The following is a 22,500-nucleotide window of genomic DNA, read 5'->3' on the forward strand; positions in this document are numbered from 1 at the left end:
GTATCCATCTCATGATAGTCAGATACCCCGGATGGGTCAGAAGTCACAGACTGATGATAATAGACAAGCGGATAATACACTTAGAACACATACCTGATACTACATGAGGCTTTCACCTTCTCTCGTCTTCAGGCTCCATGGATCATAGAAGATAATCAACCACCAGAGGACTGGCCAAGCCGAGGGGAAGTGGAGTTCTCAAACTACTCAGTCCGGTACCGGCCTGGCCTGGACTTGGTGCTGAAGAATCTAAGCCTGAGTGTAAAAGGAGGAGAGAAGGTGAGTATCATATTATTTACGTACAGAATTATGTAGTGCACGGGGACAGTTGTGTCTAGGTCAGCTAGGAGTAGTAGTCCTCTGTTATGTCACATGACAATGTGGTGCAGCTAACCAGATGTTCCCCCTGGCTCAACTATCTTCTGTCAATGAAGTAGTTCCTAAAGTACAAAGTGCAGGAACTGGACTGTGTTAGAGCCTGGACACCAGAATTCCATGAAACAACTGTACTGAACTTCTTATGCAAATCCAATTTAATGCCGTAACATTGGCACAGCTTGGAATATTACGTGGTATATAGCCAGAAGAATGGATATTTGGTCACTGTCCTTTTAAATAATACTTTTTTAGCAGTTTTACAGAACTAAATCGCTGATGTGGTTTCTTAGCATTGGATGTGTAATGACTAACACAGATGTAGATGTTCATAGTCGAATATGTTCTCAGTCCAATATTACGGAAAATACTGATGGTATCTTCACTGGTTGGTTTACTGTGGTGCAATATATAGACTTACTTCACTCTTACCACTTGGTTTGCCACATGATAACTAGAACATATGCAGGAGATTAATCGATGATGTTGCAGTCACCCAGCAATAACTCTTGACAGTAGGCTACAGAACAGAGATTACGGTATTGCAGAGAGACACTTGTTTAGCCATATTCTCAATAAACTCTTTCTTGGAGATTGAAAACTTTAGCACTTTGTCCTCACAGCGTGGTCTAGGAGTACTGTAGGTATGCCTAGCAGCAGCTTAGCTCACACACGTGTGACAGTAATTCTCAAATATCAACTCTTTATACTCAGTGTATGCAGTGACCATGATGCAATGCACATACACATATATGCAATAAACCTTTAGTATCTCATACGCATTTATGTGATATGCAAAAACCTTTTCAATGCCACATGACTTCTTATGGACAATAACTGGACAACTATTACTAAGACACTACAAGCAATTTGTAACTTCTTATATTGATTTATAGGTTGGAATCGTTGGAAGGACGGGAGCAGGGAAATCTTCCATGACGCTTTGTCTTTTCCGGATTTTGGAAGCAGCAGAAGGAATCATCAAGATCGATGGTGTGAACATCTCCGAGATCGGGCTGCACAACCTCCGCTCCATGCTCACCATCATTCCACAGGTACAATGACTCCACATGACATGAATAAATGTAATCCTTGTAGATGGTACCATAATCCACACAAACATGACCTTCTAATATCAAGAGGCATGTCATGAGATCGGGCAGCCAAATACACGTTAGTCTTATCACTGGGTGTGGAGTATGGGAGATGAGGAGAATATGATTCCTTCCCAAAAACAAGGCCTGCAGTTGTTTCAGTACAAGACTGACACCTTCTGAGGCTTTCCACGCCTGGCCCAATAAAGAATCAGCAGACATGTATGAGGTCTTTACTGTTCTTGGTGTGATATCATCTTATAATGTTTTTTATTTTCCAGGACCCAGTTCTTTTCTCAGGGACTCTCCGAATGAACCTTGACCCCTTTAATAAATACTCAGAAGACGACATCTGGAAAGCTGTGGAATTGTCCAACTTGAAAAAGTTTGTTTCCAGCCAACCTGAGAAGTTGGATTACGAATGTTCAGAGGGTGGCGAAAACCTCAGGTAACAGAATCCTCCCTCCTCGTAAAGATAAAAGCCTTGACTGGTCCCATCCAACCAGTCATACACTGCGGGATTCAGGAAGCTTATATCTAGGCTGCTGTATGGAGAATATGCTCTATTAAAAAGTAAATTGAATACTTCCATTATAATACATTTCTTCATTCTACCCCAGTGTTGGTCAGCGACAACTCGTCTGCTTGGCCCGTGCTCTCTTGCGCAAAACTCGTATCCTGATATTAGATGAAGCCACTGCCGCCATTGACCTCGAAACCGATGACCTCATACAAATGACCATCAGGACGCAATTTGAGGACTGCACGGTGCTCACCATCGCTCACCGGCTCAACACCATTATGGATTATACAAGGTATGTGAAAGGTAGCGCCATCTACATCACAAAAACTGCAAAACTGTACATTGTAGTAAACTGGAACTGTAAGCTGTTTCTATGATGATAGCCATGAGATGGGGGTGGTGGGGGAACACTGGCACCGGGAGTTGGGGGGACTTACAATATTTATTGGGTGCCCATGGTCAACAATAGGAGGAGTTTTAGATCATTCCCCCACGTTAATCCGGGATGACCTGTGTGCAGAGTATCCTTTAGGCCACTTAATCTACATTAGGCAAAAATTCAGGACTTTTCATCCTGAAACAAATATTATTTTTCTTCCATTCTATAGTTGACTTTCTTGTGAGCTTTGTGTAATTGTCTTGTTCCACCACCCGTCTCTTCATGTTGAGATTATAGATGGCCGCCCTTATAAACTTTAGTAAAATGTTCTAGTACTCCTTTGGATTCATTGTTCCCCCCCCATGATCACAAGGTGCCCGAGTTCTAAGACCTAATAGCAGGCCCAAGCAATGATGCCTCCCCCCTCCCCCGTGGTTCACATCTGGTTCTTTGTGTTGGGTTCTTTATTATCCACTTCTGTCTTTACTGTTAGAAGAATTGTGGAACATCAGGTTAACTTAAGATGGGCCACAATGGTTTTAAGACCAGCAGTGACTTACTTCAAGATCTCTTTCCATGATCCCATTCGTGTTCAGTGTTGGACATTAGAACAGAGGGTTTTGTAGTCTGTAGAGACTCATCTCTTTGAGGGTCGCCTGATGTGATCTTGGGGTGATCTTAACAGAACAACAGTAGGGAGAGCAACAGAGACCTGAGATTTCTCCTTTTTGGTTGTGTAACCATGGACTGATGGACACCAGGTCTTTACCTTTTGCATACTTTTTCCATCACATGCGTCTCTACATAAGATATTGTTTTCTGAAAGTTGTTGACATCTAGGCATGGTTTACACTTACCAGTCTTTCCTGAGAAGATCAGATTTGTTAGTAACCAGATGTTGTATAATGGGTGAAGTACCAGGATCCCTGCACGTTGTATCTCATCTTGTCAATGCAAACATTCTTTACCTGTAGGAGAAATAATGATTGCACTTTTTCTCCCTGCTCTGTGGATGTTTACGGAATAAAGGCCATAAATGGTGCAAGTGTGTGTTATTAGTTTATTTCCACTGGGTTTGTCTATAATTGTGACTCAGAGAACAATCAGATCCCATTTTATTAGTTATCACTGTAGAATCCAAGAGGGTTCACTTACTTTATCCTCTAACTCTCTCTTCTAATTTCTTTCAGGGTTCTAGTTTTGGACAAAGGGAAAATAGCCGAATTTGACACTCCAACCAATCTCATAGCAACCAGAGGAATATTTTATGGAATGGCCAGAGACGCCGGATTGGCAGCTTAGATTATTTTATATATTTTTTATGTTCCACAATGTACAGAAAATAAGCTTTGTTTTCAGAGCATTCAACATTCCGACTGTAATCACTGAGCTGATATTTTATATTTTAACTTTTATTGCCACAAACATTTGTACGGAAAAAAAAAGGTTATTTAAATATTGTTCAAAATACTGAAAACTAAGAAAAATACAATAAAATCACTTTTTTTTTTACTGATTTTTATTTAATTATTTGCAGCTCTAACAGATTCTAAAGTATAGGAGCAGTACTTATAAAAATAAAATACCGACATATAAAAGATTAAAATAAATAAATCAGCAGGCGCAGATGGAATTTACCTTCATGTTAAAAGAGTTACCGTATACACTCGAGTATAAGCCGAGTTTTTCAGCACAATTTTTCGTGCTGAAAACACCCCCCTCGGCTTATACTCGAGTGATCTCTCCGCCCTCAGTGGTCTTCAACCTGCGGACCTCCAGATGTTTCAAAACTACAACTCCCAGCAAGCCCGGGTAGCCATCGGCTGTCCGGGCTTGCTGGGAGTTGTAGTTTTGAAACCTCTGGAGGTCCGCAGGTTGAAGACCACTGCGGCCTTCGACATCATCCAGCCCCCCCCCCCCCCTCTCACCCCCTTTAGTTCTGTACTCACCTCCGCTCGGCGGGACGTTAGGGTGCGCTGGTCCGGTGCTGCAGGACTGTCCGGTGGGGAGGTCGTCCGGTGGGATAGTCGTTCTGGGATACCATCTTCACCAGGGGGGCCTCTTTTCCGCGCTTCGGCCCCGGAATAGTAATGTTACCTTGACGACGACGCACAGGAACGTTCATTAGCAACGTCCCTCTGCGTCGTCGTCAAGGCAACGCCTCTATTCCGGGCCCGAAGCGTGGAAAAGAGGCCAGTCCTGCAGCACAGATGGCCCGGACCAGCGCACCCTAACGTCCCGCCGAGCGGAGGTGAGTACAAAACTAAAGGGGGGGGGGGGCTGGATGATGTCGAAGGCCGCAGTGGTCTTCAACCTGCGGACCTCCAGAGGTTTCAAAACTACAACTCCCAGCAAGCCCGGACAGCCATCCAGCAAGCCCGGACAGCCGGGACTTGCTGGGAGTTGTAGTTTTGAAACCTCTGGAGGTCCGCAGGTTGCAGACCACTGTATCAGACATTGACAAGCGGTGATGATGAAGGGGGGGGGGCTGATGATATGTGGAATGATGACAAGGGGATGATGAAGGGGGGGGGGATGATGACAGGGGGATGATGAAGGGGGGGTGTGGGATGATGACAAGGGGATGATGAAGGGGGGGTGGTATGATGACAGGGGATGATGAATGGGGGTGTGGGATGATGAAAAGGGGATGATGAAGGGGGGGTATGGGATGATGACAGGGAATGATGAAGGGGGGGTATGGGATGATGACAGGGAATGATGAAGGGGGGGTATGGGATGATGACAGGGGATGATGAAGGGGGGGGCGGGATGATGACATGGGGATGATGAAGGGGGGGTATGGGATGATGACAGGGGATGATGAAGGGGGGGTGTGGGATGATGACAGGGGATGATGAAGGGGGGGTGGGATGATGACAAGGGGATGATGAAGGGGGGGTGTGGGATGATGACAAGGGGATGATGAAGGGGGGGTGTGGGATGATGACAAGGGGATGATGAAGGGGGGGGGTGGGATGATGACAAGGGGATGATGAAGGGGGGAGGGTGTGGGATGATAACAGGGGGATGATGAAGGGGGGGTGTGGGATGATGACAAGGGGATGATGAAGGGGGGGTGTGGGATGATGACAAGGGGATTATGAAGGGGGCGTGTGGGATGATGACAAGGGGATGATGAAGGGGGGGTGTGAGATGATAACAGGGGGATGATGAAGGGGGGGTGTGGGATGATGACAAGGGGATGATGAAGGGGGGTGTGTGGGATAACAGGGGGATGATGAAGGGGGGGTGTGGGATGATGACAAGGGGATGATGAAGGGGGGGTGTGGGATGATAACAGTGGGATGATGAAGGGGGGGTGTGAGATGATAACAGGGGGATGATGAAGGGGGGGTGTGGGATGATGACAAGGGGATGATGAAGGGGGGTGTGTGGGATAACAGGGGGATGATGAAGGGGGGGTGTGGGATGATGACAAGGGGATGATGAAGGGGGGGTGGGATGATGACAAGAGGATGATGAAAGGGGGGTGTGGGATGATGACAAGGGGATGATGAAGGGGGGGTGGGATGATGACAAGAGGATGATGAAAGGGGGGTGTGGGATGATAACAGGGGGATGATGAAGGGGGGTGTGGGATGATGACAAGGGGATGATGAAGGGGGTGTGTGGGATGATGACAAGGGGATGATGAAGGGGGGGTGGGATGATGACAAGGGGATGATGAAGGGGGTGTGTGGGATGATGACAAGGGGATGATGAAGGGGGGGTGGGATGATGACAAGGGGATGATGAAGGAGGGGTGGGATGATGACAAGGGGATGATGAAGGGGGGTGTGGGATGATGACAGGGGGATGATGAAGGGGGTGTGTGGGATGATGACAAGCGCTGATGATGAAGGGGGGATGATGACAGGGTGATGATGATGAGAGTGTTAATGACGGGGGTCTGGATGATGACAGGGGGGATGATGTATTTCCCACCCTAGGCTTATACTCGAGTCAATAACGTTTCCTGGGATTTTGGGGTGAAATTATGGGCCTCGGCTTATATTCAGGTCGGCTTATACTCGAGTATATACGGTAAGTAATATGATAGACCCGCAAGGTTATACCAGCATGGTCTATATCATATCACTATATACAGGAGATATATAACTTATACCAGCTGTACATATATATTATATACAGTATATACCAGGTTATATCAGCATGGTCCATATCACTATATACAGGATATATATAACTTATACCAGCTGTACATATATATTATATACAGTATATACAAAGGTTATACCAGCATTGTCCATATCACTATATACAGGAGATATATAACTTATACCAGCTGTACATATATATTATATACAGTATATACCCAGGTTATACCAGCATTGTCCATATCACTATATACAGGAGATATATAACTTATACCAGCTGTACATATATATTATATACAGTATATACCAGGTTATACCAGCATGGTCCATATCACTATATACAGGATATATATAACTTATACCAGCTGTACATATATATTATATACAGTATATACCCAGGTTATACCAGCATGGTCCATATCACTATATACAGGAGATATATAACTTATACCAGCTGTACATATATAATTATATACAGTATATACCAGCATGGTCCATATCACTATATACAGGATATATATAACTTATACCAGCTGTACATATATATTATATACAGTATATACCAGGTTATACCAGCATAGTCCATATCACTATATACAGGAGATATATAACTTATACCAGCTGTACATATATATTATATACAGTATATACCAGGTTATACCAGCATGGTCCATATCACTATATACAGGAGATATATAACTTATACCAGCTGTACATATATATTATATACAGTATATACCAGGTTATACCAGCATGGTCCATATCACTATATACAGGAGATATATAACTTATACCAGCTGTACATATATATTATATACAGTATATACCCAGGTTATACCAGCATGGTCCATATCACTATATACAGGAGATATATAACTTTTACCAGCTGTACATATATATTATATACAGTATATACCAGGTTATACCAGCATGGTCAATATCACTATATACTGGAGATATATAACTTATACCAGCTGTGCATATATATTATATACAGTATATACCCAGGTTATACCAGCATGGTCCATATCACTATATACAGGAGATATATAGCTTATACCAGCTGTACATATACATTATATACAGTATATACCAGGTTATAGCAGCATGGTCCATATCACTATATACAGGAGATATATAACTTATACCAGCTGTACATATATATTATATACAGTATGTACCAGGTTATACCAGCATGGTCCATATCACTATATACAGGAGATATATAACTTATACCAGCTGTACATATATATTATATACAGTATATACCAGGTTATACCAGCATGGTCCATATCACTATATACAGGAGATATATAACTTATACCAGCTGTACATATATATTATATACAGTATATACCCAGGTTATGCCAGCATGGTCCATATCACTATATACAGGAGATATATAACTTATACCAGCTGTACATATATATTATATACAGTATGTACCAGGTTATACCAGCATGGTCCATATCACTATATACAGGAGATATATAACTTATACCAGCTGTACATATATATTATATACAGTATATACCAGGTTATACCAGCATGGTCCATATCACTATATACAGGAGATATATAACTTATACCAGCTGTACATATATATTATATACAGTATATACCCAGGTTATGCCAGCATGGTCCATATCACTATATACAGGAGATATATAACTTATACCAGCTGTACATATATATTATATACAGTATGTACCAGGTTATACCAGCATGGTCCATATCACTATATACAGGAGATATATAACTTATAACAGCTGTACATATATATTATATACAGTATATACTCAGGTTATACCAGCATGGTCCATATCACTATATACAGGAGATATATAACTTATACCAGCTGTACATATATAATTATATACAGTATATACCAGCATGGTCCATATCACTATATACAGGAGATATATAACTTATACCAGCTGTACATATATATTATATACAGTATATATCAGGTTATACCAGCATGGTCCATATCACTATATACAGGAGATATAACTTATACCAGCTGTACATATATATTATATACAGTATATACCAGGTTATACCAGCATGGTCCATATCACTATATACAGCAGATATATAACTTATACCAGCTGTACATATATATTATATACAGTCTATACCAGGTTATACCAGCATGGTCCATATCACTATATACAGGAGATATATAACTTATACCAGCTGTACATATATATATTATATACAGTATATACCCAGGTTATACCAGCATGGTCAATATCACTATATACAGGAGATATATAACTTATACCACCTGTACATATATATTATATACAGTATATACACAGGTTATAACAGCATGGTCCATATCACTATATACAGGAGATACATAACTTATACCGGCTGTGCATATATATTATATACAGTATATACCAGCATGGTCCATATCACTATATACTGGAGATATATAACTTATACCAGCTGTACATATATATTATATACAGTATATACCAGGTTATACCAGCATGGTCCATAACACTATATACAGGAGATATATAACTTATACCAGCTGTACATATATATTATATACAGTATATACCAGGTTGTACCAGCATGGTCCATATCACTATATACAGGAGATATATAACTTATACCAGCTGTACATATATATTATATACAGTATATACCAGCATGGTCCATAACACTATATACAGGAGATATATAACTTATACCAGCTGTACATATATATTATATACAGTATATACCAGGTTATACCAGGTTATACCAGCATGGTCCATATCACTATATACAGGATATATATAACTTATACCAGCTGTGCATATATATTATATACAGTATATACCAGCATGGTCCATATCACTATATACTGGAGATATATAACTTATACCAGCTGCACATATATATTATATACAGTATATACCAGGTTATACCAGCATGGTCCATATCACTATATACAGCAGATATATAACTTATACCAGCTGCACATATATATTATAAACCAGGTTATACATGGTCTATATCACTATGTACAGTATATATAACTTATAACAGCTGTACATATATAATTATATACAGTATATACCAAGGTTATACCAGTTGTACATATTCTACACTTTCTTCCTCATTGGAATACAGAGAAGTAATAAATCAAAGTTCACAGTTGTGGTCACAGCTTCTGCTCGTACTGCATCAGACATACATGGGACTTCAGGGAAGGCCAAGAGAAAACATGTCCCGAATGCAATCAAAGGTTCTGGAGACGACCTCCAGTGAAGAAGAACCTGAAGCTACACAACATAGCGGATGCCTTCCAGCACCAGCAGCAAGTGGAAGAAGTGCAGGAGATACAGAGGGGTAATCTCCGAGAAGTTCTGAAGACGCTGTCCTCCAGGAAGGAGACATATAGTAAAATTGTCCAGACAATGGTGGACAAGATCCGACATTTACAGAAAAAAACTAGGGAATATCCAAGATCAGGACACTGTTCGAAAAGATTCAGGAGAAGATATCGACATTAGAACAGAAGATCCTGAGACCCATCTCGGCTGGTACCAGCAGGCAACACTACCAGTCCAAGATCTGATCCTAAAGGTGGAGAAGGACGTGCTGTATACGGATATCCAGCACCACATTAATGGAATATCTAACACAGAACCAGACACAAGGGACTATAATGGGACTATAGACAGCCGGAGACCCCCAGTAAAGGAGCTGGGATTGATTGCTGAGATCTTACACGCAGGTCTATATATTCACAAAGGGATCTACATTTAGGAACCTACAAACATCTACCTGGACATTAATACTCTTCATGTACCCATGTCTTCTAACTTGGGAGTCTTCATGCCAGGTACGAAATAACTGCAGCATACCAGAAACTTCCTCGAGCCTTCACCTTCATCCTTACAACAAGAAGCTGCACAACATAGCTAAGCCCAGGAGGAGATACTGGGAGGTGACATCCGAGAGGTTCTGAAGACTTTGTTCTCAAAGGAGAATTGTAAAAAAAAATCCGACACTGGAAGATGAGCAAAGAGAATTACAAAAGGCAGATGAAACGTCAAAGAAGATCGGAACGCTGTTCATCGATATAAGTACATAAAGATATTAGAGAAGAGGGTAATGAGTGCCATCTCCAGCTGGTATGACCAGGTGACAATACCCATCTATGATCGCATCATATACATGGAGATGAAGAAGGACAAGGATATCAAGCACCACATTGATAAGATGTCCAACAGGGAACCAGGTACGAGGAACTATAGAGACACTGTAGAAAGACCTGTCAGGGACACAGAGACCCCCTCACTGAGGGTGGGTGATCTGGGGCTGAGTCTGATCTCATAGATGTTATCCACAGGTTTAACAGATATTATTGCAGGGATCTATATTGAGGAACCTACAAACATCTACCTGGAAATTAAGGCTCCTCACATACCCACATATGATGATTTGGAGTCTTCATCTGGGATCCAAGGAAACTGTAACACACTGGAAACTCCTAGGAGACTTCAATTGCACCCTCAGGCCTTAAACACCAGTGTCGTTTCCTTTTGCCAACACGCATGGAAGGTGGAAAGCAGTGATCTGGGGGTCCGGAGGGTTGGGGTCTACTATTCAGTATGCACAGCACAAGTGGCCAGTTCTCCATAGGAGACAATAAGAAATCATGGTGTCTGCACAGATACAAGAGTTGATAAGTAACGATGCATGACCGTAACGTCACACATACCGTATGTGAGCGCCACCGATAGGCTGAGAATGGATCTGGACTACGAGGCTGAACAGCTGTCCTTCCATGAGCTGGGGTACCCTATAAGACACCCGCACACCTTCACCACCACCTTCTCCGAGCCCCTCCAAGCCACCTTCTAGATGTGGAGAAGCACTGACTCTAAATGTTTTTGGATGGATATTGTTGAGCTGTGTCGTGGTTCACGTTGGTGGGACAGGATGTACACGGGGTTCCTCCAGCCTGGTATGACTATATAGAATATAATACTGCAGATATGTAACATACGGTAGCAGCCATGGGGGCACAGGGGTTGCTTTCCTGAAGGAAAGGACAATAAGTCCAATTATGCAGCCCCCAGGAAAGGTAAGGAGGGTCCCCAACCCAGCCTAGTGAATATAATATATACAGTGTATGCACCCTTGAAAGAAGTTGTCAGGAATGGAAAACCACAGCTAATTTCGTCCAAAAACATTGCCATCTCTGTTTTCAGGTTGTGTGCGGCATTGAGGTGAAAGGAGACAAGTTGCAATACCACACCCAACCTGAGGACAGGGGTGGCACCGTTATTGGAAGAAATAAGCTCTGGTTTTCTATTTCTGGACAACCCCTTTAAGTTTGTGATTGTTCTGTATTATTTTGTTGTTTCATTGTTACCTATTACTTTTTATGTCAGGTATTTATTAGGTGTTATATGAAAAAAAAGGAAAAACAAAAAGACTCCAGCTCACCCGTTGCATGTGATCATATGGAGAAAAGCTTCATGGCAGGGAGCACAGGAGGAAACATCAAGCCATATTCTTGGTTAGTCACAAGGCAATCCAACAGGTGGGGGAAGGGGGCTCCAGCTCCACAATGGAATTATTTCGCTAAATATTAAAAAAACAAAAGGGACTAAACAAAAACATAAGTGCTCAAGTGAGTTAAAACCCAGGTATCCCGACGCGTTTCAAACTATGCAGTTCTTAGTCATGGCTTGAAGTCTGCTTGCTACAAACAGCTTTATATACTGCAATATTCCCAACAATTCAGAGACTGCTTCTCTGCCGTGGACGGAACTTCTTCCAGCTGGAAGGAGACCAGGACGGTTTGTATAAAGAAATTAGTACACAGAAATGACTGAACCAAGGAAAAATAATAATAAGTGCCACCAATTCAAGACACACACGACAGGTAAAGAATACATGCTTAATAGAAATAAGCCAAATCGTTCCTGAAATTCATGCCCTGTGGATACCTGGTATACGAGTCAGTATACAAAAGGCTTCCCTTTTAGTAAAGCCCGGGACCAATCTCCACCCCTTCGTGGAGGGTGGACTCCTTCAATGCCGTATACCTCCAAACACGAAGTCTCACCTCTGTGGACTTCAATAATGTATTATAATTAAAAAAATATGGGGCTCAGTGTAACAGATGTTTAACCAATAAACAGGTTATTAAAAGTAAATTATGCACAATTATATAATATGACCTGTGAATCAATGGGTCCTAGTGAGTCGTCTGGGTCACCTCTTAATCAATAAAATACTATTCAGATCATTGGAAATGTAAAACATATATAAAAGATAATAGACTGATAGAACATGTGACCATACACCTAATAGAACTAGTCTGAGTATTCCAAACAGCAAGTTCTGTTACTGTCTCTTAGTATGCTTAAAGGGAACCAATCATCAGATTTTACCCTATATAACACTTGGTAAAGCGTTATATAGGGTAAAATCTTTATTTTCACCATTCCTGGGGGACGCTCCTGCCCCCAGGGATGGTGAAGATATGAAGTTATAAACTAGTCACCGCCACCGCCGTAAGTAGTCACCAGGGCGGGGAGCTCTTTTCATCTACTCCCGTTCTTCGGCCTGGAGCAACGCCCCCTCCGCTTGATTGACAGGCCGCGGAGACACTCTGCTCCGTCTGTTCAGTGAGCGAAACAATGACGCGGCCCATCAATCAACCGGAGGGGGCGTCGCTCCCGGACGAAGAACGGGAGTAGATGAGAAGAGCTCCCCGCTCTGGTGACTACTTACAGCGGCGGCGGTGACTAGTTTATAACTTCATATCTTCACCATCCCTGGGGGCAGCAGCATCCCCCGGGAATGGCGAAAATAAAGATTTTACCCTATATAACGCTTTACCAAGCGTTATATAGGGTAAAATCTGATGATTGGTTCCCTTTAACAAGCAGACTTGGGGATAGTTCTCCGTTAGTATCCTCAGAGGTTACATGCAATGCATGCAGTACGTTCAGTTGCAATGTTGCTCACCAATCCTAGGATGTTGGATATAGGTGAGGAAAATGTACCTTCCTGTAACACCGGTCTTCTGTACCAATGTCGCTACTCGTATGCACCTTGGTGTTCTGTGATAAGACGTCTAAATAAAGGCTGAAGTTTTATCCACATGCTGGCTCACCTGTCTTCTTCTACTTTTGTTCCATGCACCAGAGTATGTGATGATCCGTGCACACAAATGGTTAATTGTCATACAACTACGATGTATGCTGCCCTACCTGAGAGTTGCATAAATCTTATGACAGGTACGCTGAGCAGGCGCGCTCAGTATTCCACAATATTCATGAGATACCACTCCTCTAGTAGGCCAATCCAACGTGGTAGCAGAGGAGTGGGCAGTGGGGACCACCTTGTATGTGGGGCCAGGAGCTGGAGCTCCCCTGATAATCCTGCCCTGCCTTTATTAGAGAAACATGGAAGGAGGCCATGGAGGAAGCCACTGCTGGCCAAAAGAACATTGTGGCCTGTTTCAAGTTTACTGATGAGACAACATGGAACATTACAGCATAAGGTATTTATATGGAAGAACCCTACATCAGCAGAATGTAAGGGCAGCCTGCCATGGCCTAAAGCTGAAGAGATGCTGGCTCAAAGAACACAAAGAAATTGTCACACCAGGTCGGGAACAGTGCGACCGAAATCTAGCCACAACCACCGCCCTACCTACTGAAACAATCTTCCCTAAACAGCCCCTCAAACAAGCTGAAAGCCCTGAGAAGTTTAAATCTCCCGCCCCTGGGAGGCATAAGCTGATTGGCCCACACCTCCTCATTGGTTGGCCTGGCCAAGGGAGTACAGAAGCCTGGACAAGGTGCGTATGCAACAGAAATCAAACAAAAATTGAGGGGAAAAATGGCGATTTGTAGTTTGGAATGGTCGAGTCAGGTCCTGACATAATTTCTGTGGAAATGATGTGGCCTGACCTGAAGGGGTAGTTGCACACAAGAAACCCAGGAGATATTGATTCGACTGATCCAAAATGCCTCCTCATTGTCATGTAAATCCTATTTGCCGCTACAGAAAACATTTTGTGGAAGGGCTAAAAGGTCATTTACAAATTATTAATTTCACATTTGTTTTCTCCTGCACTGTTGATGTTTACTTAAAATATTATATTCAGGGAATAAATCCAGGGAATTCCATAAGGTTCACTTTTTTGCACTGATAACTATACATAAACTATAATGATGCTAAAAGGTCAACCTACACTTTACTGGGGTCATTAGGTATAACAGAGGGAGAATGTCTTTATCTGGCCGACCTCTATAATCCACAGATGTCTTCGATCACTGGATGTCCCTTCTTTGGAGAAAGCTTGTGAGACAATAAAAAAAGATTATTCAAACCCATAAAAACTCAAAGTCCAAAGTCAGATTTCAGGTTTTCTTCCTGCTTTTAGTAATGGCGACTGCAGAGCTGAGCTGCTGTGCTCCATCTGTATGGAGATCTATAAAGATCCTGTAACACTGGCCTGTGGACACAGCTACTGTCGGGATTATATCACCAAAACGTTTAGAAGAAGACCTGACCTGGTAAGAAACCACAGGCTGAACAGTATGGCTGAGGCTTGTACTCAACCTGACCATGAGGAGGCCGGGATCTTCTGCCTCTTCTGTGATCTATCAGTTCCTGCAGACAAATCCTGTTTGCAGTGTGAAACCTCCATATGTAACAGACATCTGATAAGACATGACGGCATTGGGGCCCACTATGTTACCCCCGAGCACAGACCTGAAGAAAAGAAAGTGTCCTATCCACCAAAAGATCCTGGAATTTTACTTGTATCTGTGTGTCCTGCAGGTTGGATGGAGATCATATGGGACACAAGGTGGGAACAAGAAGGAGAACCTGAAATCCAAATTAGACATACGGTACTCCGATCAGGTCAAGAGGAAAAGAAGAAAGAAATCCAGAGTTCTACTCCCCCTTACCAAATCACGTGACCCGCCAGCGCTGTTCTGCTCCCCCCCCCAAATCATGTGACCCGCCAGCGCTGTTCTACTCCCCCCACCAAATCATGTGACCCGCCAGCGCTGTTCTGCTCCCCACAATTAATGATCAGCCCAGCAGGGTACTACTCACATGTCACCCGCAAGCACTGCCCTCCTCCTCTTTGTTGGGGCCCGCAGGCGCTGGAACTCTATACTGTACGCCAGTGGTCTCCAACCTGCGGACCCCCAGATATTGCAAAACTACAACTCCCAGCATGCTGGGAGTTGTAGTTTTGCAACAGCTGGAGGTCCGCAGGTTGGAGACCACTGCTGTACGCTGTATCCCTATGGCCGGGCTGCAAAAGATAAAGAAAATAAACTTTAACTTACCTACGTCAGCCTTACACTGGGGACGGGAATGTCGGACAGCCGTCAGCCTATCAACGGCCGCAGCGATGTCCCGTCCCTGCCAGTGATAGGCTGAGCCCACTGTCATGTAAGGAGCCGGCTTCTTACATGACAGTGGGCTCAGCCTATCACTGGCCGGGGCGGGACATCGCTGCGGCCGTTGATAGGCTGACGGCTGTCCGACATTCCCGTCCCCAGTGTAAGGCTGACGTAGGTAAGTTAAAGTTTATTTTCTTTATCTTTTGCAGCCCGGGCACAGGGATACAGCGTACAGCAGTGGTCTCCAACCTGCGGACCTCCAGCTGTTGCAAAACTACAACTCCCAGCATGCCCGGACAGCCGTTGGCTGTCCGGGCATGCCGGGAGTTGTAGTTTTGCAATATCTGAGGGTCCGCAGGTTGGAGACCACTGGCATACAGTATAGAGTTCCATTGCCGGCGGCCCCCAACAAAGAGGAGGAGGGCAGTGCTTGACATATGTGAGTAGTACCCTGCTGGGCTGATCATTAATATTATGGGTTCACATCACGTTTTTGCCATACTGTTTTCAATCCGTTTTTCTAAAGAAAACCGTATGGCAAAAAAACAGATGGAACAGTATGGAAAAAAGTAACCCGTATGTGTTTTTAAACAGTATACTGTTTTTAAAAGTGCATACAGTTCCATCAGTTTTTATAGAAAAAAAAAAACATACGTTTTTGAAAATTTTGTCCATTTTTAATGGGAGGGGTGTTGGGTGGGGACTTTAGGATTCAAATGCGCATGTGCAAAGTAAAAACGTATACGGTTTTCCCGTATGGAACCGTATACATGTGCGTTTCCCATTGACGACCATGTTAAAAATCATGGTCAACCACGGTTTTGACTCCAGTTTAAAAACCGTGCTGCAACCGCATACGTTTATTTTTTAACATGGACGTCAGGAAAACTATAATTTGGAATGGATATAAGTATTCAGACCCTGAGGTTTATTTCAGCCTCATGCGTCTCTATGACACGTCTTCTGGGATAGGTATAAGGTTATCCTTCATATAAGATAGAGATAGATATAAGGCTATCCTTCATATAAAATAGAGATAGGTATAAGGCTATCCTTCATATAAGATAGAGATAGGTATAAGGCTATCCTTCATATAAGTTAGAGATAGGTATAAGGCTATCCTTCATATAAGATAGGGATAGGTATAAGGTTATCCTTCATATAAGATAGGGATAGGTATAAGGTTATCCTTCATATAAGATAGAGATAGGTATAAGGCTATCCTTCATATAAGATAGAGATAGGTATAAGGCTATCCTTCATATAAGATAGAGATAGGCACAAGGCTATCCTTCATATAAGATAGAGATAGGCATAAGGCTATCCTTCATATAAGATAGGGATAGGTATAAGGTTATCCTTCATATAAGATAGAGATAGGTATAAGGCTATCCTTCATATAAGATAGAGATAGGTATAAGGCTATCCTTCATATAAGATAGAGATAGGTATAAGGCTATCCTTCATATAAGATAGAGATAGGTATAAGGCTATCCTTCATATAAGATAGGGATAGGTATAAGGTTATCCTTCATATAAGATAGGGATAGGTATAAGGTTATCCTTCATATAAGATAGAGATAGGTATAAGGCTATCCTTCATATAAGATAGGGATAGGTATAAGGCTATCCTTCATATAAGATAGAGATAAGCATAAGGCTATCCTTCATATAAGATAGGGATAGGCATAAGGCTATCCTTCATATAAGATAGAGATAGGTATAAGGCTATCCTTCATATAAAATAGAGATAGGTATAAGGCTATCCTTCATATAAGATAGAGATAGGTATAAGGCTATCCTTCATATAAGATAGAGATAGGTATAAGGCTATCCTTCATATAAGATAGAGATAGGTATAAGGCTATCCTTCATATAAGATAGGGATAGGTATAAGGTTATCCTTCATATAAGATAGGGATAGGTATAAGGTTATCCTTCATATAAGATAGAGATAGGTATAAGGCTATCCTTCATATAAGATAGGGATAGGTATAAGGCTATCCTTCATATAAGATAGAGATAGGTATAAGGCTATCCTTCATATAAGATAGAGATAGGTATAAGGCTATCCTTCATATAAGATAGAGATAGGTATAAGGCTATCCTTCATATAAGATAGGGATAGGTATAAGGTTATCCTTCATATAAGATAGGGATAGGTATAAGGTTATCCTTCATATAAGATAGAGATAGGTATAAGGCTATCCTTCATATAAGATAGGGATAGGTATAAGGCTATCCTTCATATAAGATAGAGATAAGCATAAGGCTATCCTTCATATAAGATAGGGATAGGCATAAGGCTATCCTTCATATAAGATAGAGATAGGCATAAGGCTATCCTTCATATAAGATAGAGATAAGCATAAGACTATCCTTCATATAAGATAGGGATAGGCATAAGGTTATCCTTCATATAAGATAGAGATAGGTATAAGGCTATCCTTCATATAAGATAGGGATAGGTATAAGATTATCCTTCATATAAGATAGAGATAGGTATAAGGCTATCCTTCATATAAGATAGGGATAGGTATAAGGTTATCCTTCATATAAGATAGGGATAGGTATAAGGCTATCCTTCATATAAGATAGGGATAGGTATAAGGCTATCCTTCATATAAGATAGGGATAGGTATAAGGCTATCCTTCATATAAGATAGAGATAGGTATAAGGCTATTCTTCATATAAGATAGGGATAGGTATAAGGCTATTCTTCATATAAGATAGGGATAGGTCTAAGGCTATTCTTCATATAAGATAGAGATAGGTATAAGGCTATCCTTCATATAAGATAGAGATAGGTATAAGGCTATCCTTCATATAAGATAGAGATAGGTATAAGGCTATTCTTCATATAAGATAGAGATAGGTATAAGGCTATCCTTCATATAAGATAGGGATAGGTATAAGGCTATTCTTCATATAAGATAGGGATAGGTATAAGGCTATTCTTCATATAAGATAGGGATAGGTATAAGGCTATCCTTCATATAAGATAGGGATAGGTATAAGGCTATCCTTCATATAAGATAGGGATAGGTATAAGGCTATTCTTCATATAAGATAGGGATAGGTATAAGGCTATTCTTCATATAAGATAGGGATAGGTATAAGGCTATCCTTCATATAAGATAGGGATAGGTATAAGGCTATTCTTCATATAAGATAGGGATAGGTATAAGGCTATTCTTCATATAAGATAGAGATAGGTATAAGGCTATCCTTCATATAAGATAGGGATAGGTATAAGGCTATTCTTCATATACAATAGGGATAGGTATAAGGCTATTCTTCATATAAGATAGGGATAGGTATAAGGCTATTCTTCATATAAGATAGGGATAGGTATAAGGCTATCCTTCATATAAGATAGAGATAGGCATAAGGCTATTCTTCATATAAGATAGGGATAGGTATAAGGCTATCCTTCATATAAGATAGGGATAGGCATAAGGCTATCCTTCATATAAGATAGGGATAGGCATAAGGCTATCCTTCATATAAGATAGGGATAGGCATAAGGCTATTCTTCATATAAGATAGGGATAGGCATAAGGCTATCCTTCATATAAGATAGGGATAGGTATAAGGCTATCCTTCATATAAGATAGGGATAGGCATAAGGCTATCCTTCATATAAGATAGGGATAGGCATAAGGCTATCCTTCATATAAGATAGAGATAGGCATAAGGCTATCCTTCATATAAGATAGGGATAGGCATAAGGCTATCCTTCATGTAAGATAGGGCCGGGGACTATGAACGATTGTCAGAATATCAGACAGAGTAAATGGTTCTTATTTTCAGGCATATTCTTTATTTCTAAGTTGTTTACATAGAGAAATGGCTTTTATTTTAGAAAAACAGATTTGTCAGTATCCGAGCATTAGGTGTAAATAATGGGCTACAGAACCCCGCACTTCTCTTCTCCTCTCTCTAGTACAGATATCTTCAGGTAAAGGGGTACTCCGCTGCTCAGCGTTTGGAACAAACTGTTCTGAAAGCTGGAGCCAGCGCCGGGAGCTTGTGACGTCACAACCCCACCCCCTCAATGCAAGTCTATGGGAGGGGGCGTGACAGCCGTCACGCCCCCTCCCATAGACTTGCATTGAGGGGGCGGGGTTTGACATCATGAGGGGCGGGGTTATGACGTCACAAGCTCCCGGTGCCGACTCCAGCGTACGGAACGCATTGTTCCAAACGCTGAGCAGCGGAGTACCCCTTTAATCAGCTCTTGGAAAAGTAATTTACACAGGGGTTTACTTACCCTGTGGATGTTTACTCAGTGTGAGGTTACTGAAAATCTAAGCAGAAATGCGGATCATTTCAAAGGGTTCACTTACTTCTTCTTGCAGCTGTAGATGGGTCAGTGAGGAAGAACAGAAGACTTTTCTGTGGTTATCTACAATGTCCCAGAAATAGCGCAGTGTTTATTTATAGGCTGGGTCTGGTATTGCAGTTCAGCCAATATCACTTCCAGAAATCACTTTTACCATTCATCTTCAAGTATCTACATAGTTTTACAGTGCGGTCATTTTCCCTGAAACTGGTAGATGCCTAATGTAAAGTCTAGGAACCTATCAGATCAGGTCAAGCAAACCTTTAGGCATTAAAGGGGTTATCCAGGAGAAAAAAAAAAAACTTTTTAATGCATCAATCAACTGGCTCCAGAAAGTTAAACAGATTTGTAAATTACTTCTATTAAAAAATCTTAATCCTTTCAGCACTTATGATCTGCTGAAGTTGAGTTGTTCTTTTCTGTCTAAGTGCTCTCTGATGACACCTGTCTCGGGAACTGTCCAGAGTAGAAGCAAATCCCCATAGCAAACCTCTTCTACTCTGTGCAGTTCCCGAAGCAGAGATGTCAGCAGAGAGCACTGTTGTCAGACAGAAAAGAACAACTCAACTTCAGCAGCTGATAATTATTGGAAGGATTAAAGGGGTATTCCAGGGGAATTTTTTTTTTTTATATATATATCAACTGGCTCCAGAAAGTTAAACAGATTTGTAAATGACTTCTATTAAAAAATCTTAATCCTTTCAGTACTTATGAGCTTCTGAAGTTAAGGTTGTTCTTTTCTGTCTAAGTGCTCTCTGATGACACGTGTCTCGGGAACTGTCCAGAGTAGAAGCAAATCCCCATAGCAAACCTCTTCTACTCTGTGCAGTTCCCGAAGCAGAGATGTCAGCAGAGAGCACTGTTGTCAGACAGAAAAGAACAACTCAACTTCAGCAGCTGATAATTATTGGAAGGATTAAAGGGGTATTCCAGGGAAAAACATTTTTATATATATCAACTGGCTCCAGAAAGTTAAACAGATTTGTAAATTACTTCTATTAAAAAATCTTAATCCTTTCAGTACTTATGAGCTTCTGAAGTTAAGGTTGTTCTTTTCTGTCTAAGTGCTCTCTGATGACACGTGTCTCGGGAAACGCCCAGTTTAGAAGCAAATCCCCATAGTAAACCTCTTCTAAACTGGGCGTTTCCCGAGACAGGTGTCATCAGAGAGCACTTAGACAGAAAGGAACAACCTTTAAGGGGACCTCTCATCAAATAAACTTTTGATATATTGTAGATTAATGAATGTTGAATAACTTTCCAATAGCATGTTAATGAAAAATATGCTTCTTTCTATTGTATTTTCCCCGATCAGTCCTGTCAGCAAGCATTTCTGACTCGTGCTGGAGTCCTAAACACTCAGAGCTGCCAGCCTGCTTTGTTCACAGTAAAAACAGGCTGTGAACAAAGCAGGCTGGCAGCTCTGAGTGTTCTCCTTTGTGAACAAAGCAGACTGGCAGCTCGTAGTGTTTAGGACTCCAGCATGAGTCTGAAATGCTTGCTGCCAGGACTGGTAGGGAGACCCCTAGTGGTCATTTCTTCAAAGTGGAAAATTAAATAGAAAGAAGCAGATTTTTTAATAACAAGCAATTGTGAAGTTATTCTGCATACATTAATCTATAATATATCAAAAGTTTTTTTGATGAGCGGTACCATTTAACTTCAGAAGATCATAAGTACTGAAAGGATTAAGATTTTTTAATAGAAGTAATTTACAAATCTGTTTAACTTTCTGGAGTCAGTTGATATATATATATGTTTTTTTCCTGGAATGCCCCTTTAAATAACGATAGGACTGATGTCATAGGTCAGCTTTAAAGCTGATGGTAAATGCAGCAAATCTATTTGCGCACACTAAGTTATGAAATCTACTCAAAACACCCCAAAAAATGGCACATAAACTATGATAAATGCCACATAAACAACCCCATGGTGACCCATGATCCCCGTTATTCTATTCTATTCGTTACATTCTATTGGATGCTGAATTAATGGACTCCTGCTATAATGTCTATCCGCACCAAGACAACATGTGACCAAAACACTGCCGCTCTTACCTTGTATCATCGAGGTTTGTATGTTCACTCCGGATTCACGGGGGTTCACCCTAAACACATCACCACAGGATTGCTGGATTGTAAATATATTTGTCCTAGTGTGTATATGGGTAGATTGTGATCCCCACTGGGGACTGATGGGTCCGCTGGGGACCCCCGCGATCTCCCTGCTGCACTTGGCGCTCGTTAAGAGCATTGGGGCGCAGC

General features: G+C 41.6%; 1 protein-coding gene and 1 long non-coding RNA gene across 5 annotated transcripts in view; one reads left to right on the forward strand and one right to left on the reverse strand.

Annotated features, from left to right (window-relative positions):
• LOC130297552 (uncharacterized) overlaps positions 1-227 on the reverse strand; it is a 55,433-nt gene extending 55,206 nt beyond the window's left edge. Inside the window, exon 1 of the long non-coding RNA XR_008849579.1 lies at positions 94-227. This is a non-coding gene — a long non-coding RNA (uncharacterized LOC130297552). The remainder of the gene's footprint in view (positions 1-93) is intronic.
• The window catches only part of ABCC3 (ATP binding cassette subfamily C member 3), a 46,220-nt gene extending 42,255 nt beyond the window's left edge, over positions 1-3,965 (forward strand). Inside the window, exons 27-31 of one of the 4 annotated variants that reach the window (XM_056550122.1) lie at positions 133-279; positions 1,272-1,430; positions 1,751-1,917; positions 2,090-2,284; positions 3,562-3,965. In XM_056550122.1, the coding sequence (XP_056406097.1) occupies positions 133-279; positions 1,272-1,430; positions 1,751-1,917; positions 2,090-2,284; positions 3,562-3,673 (780 nt within the window). In that variant the 3' untranslated portion in view covers positions 3,674-3,965. The remainder of the gene's footprint in view (positions 1-132; positions 280-1,271; positions 1,431-1,750; positions 1,918-2,089; positions 2,285-3,561) is intronic. The other 3 variants (XM_056550121.1, XM_056550124.1, XM_056550125.1) reach the window with 3 other exon arrangements.
• The last annotated feature ends 18,535 nt before the right edge of the window (positions 3,966-22,500 follow it).

This window comes from Hyla sarda, chromosome 13 (assembly GCF_029499605.1).
Source record: "Hyla sarda isolate aHylSar1 chromosome 13, aHylSar1.hap1, whole genome shotgun sequence".
NCBI classification, from domain to species: domain Eukaryota; kingdom Metazoa; phylum Chordata; class Amphibia; order Anura; family Hylidae; genus Hyla; species Hyla sarda.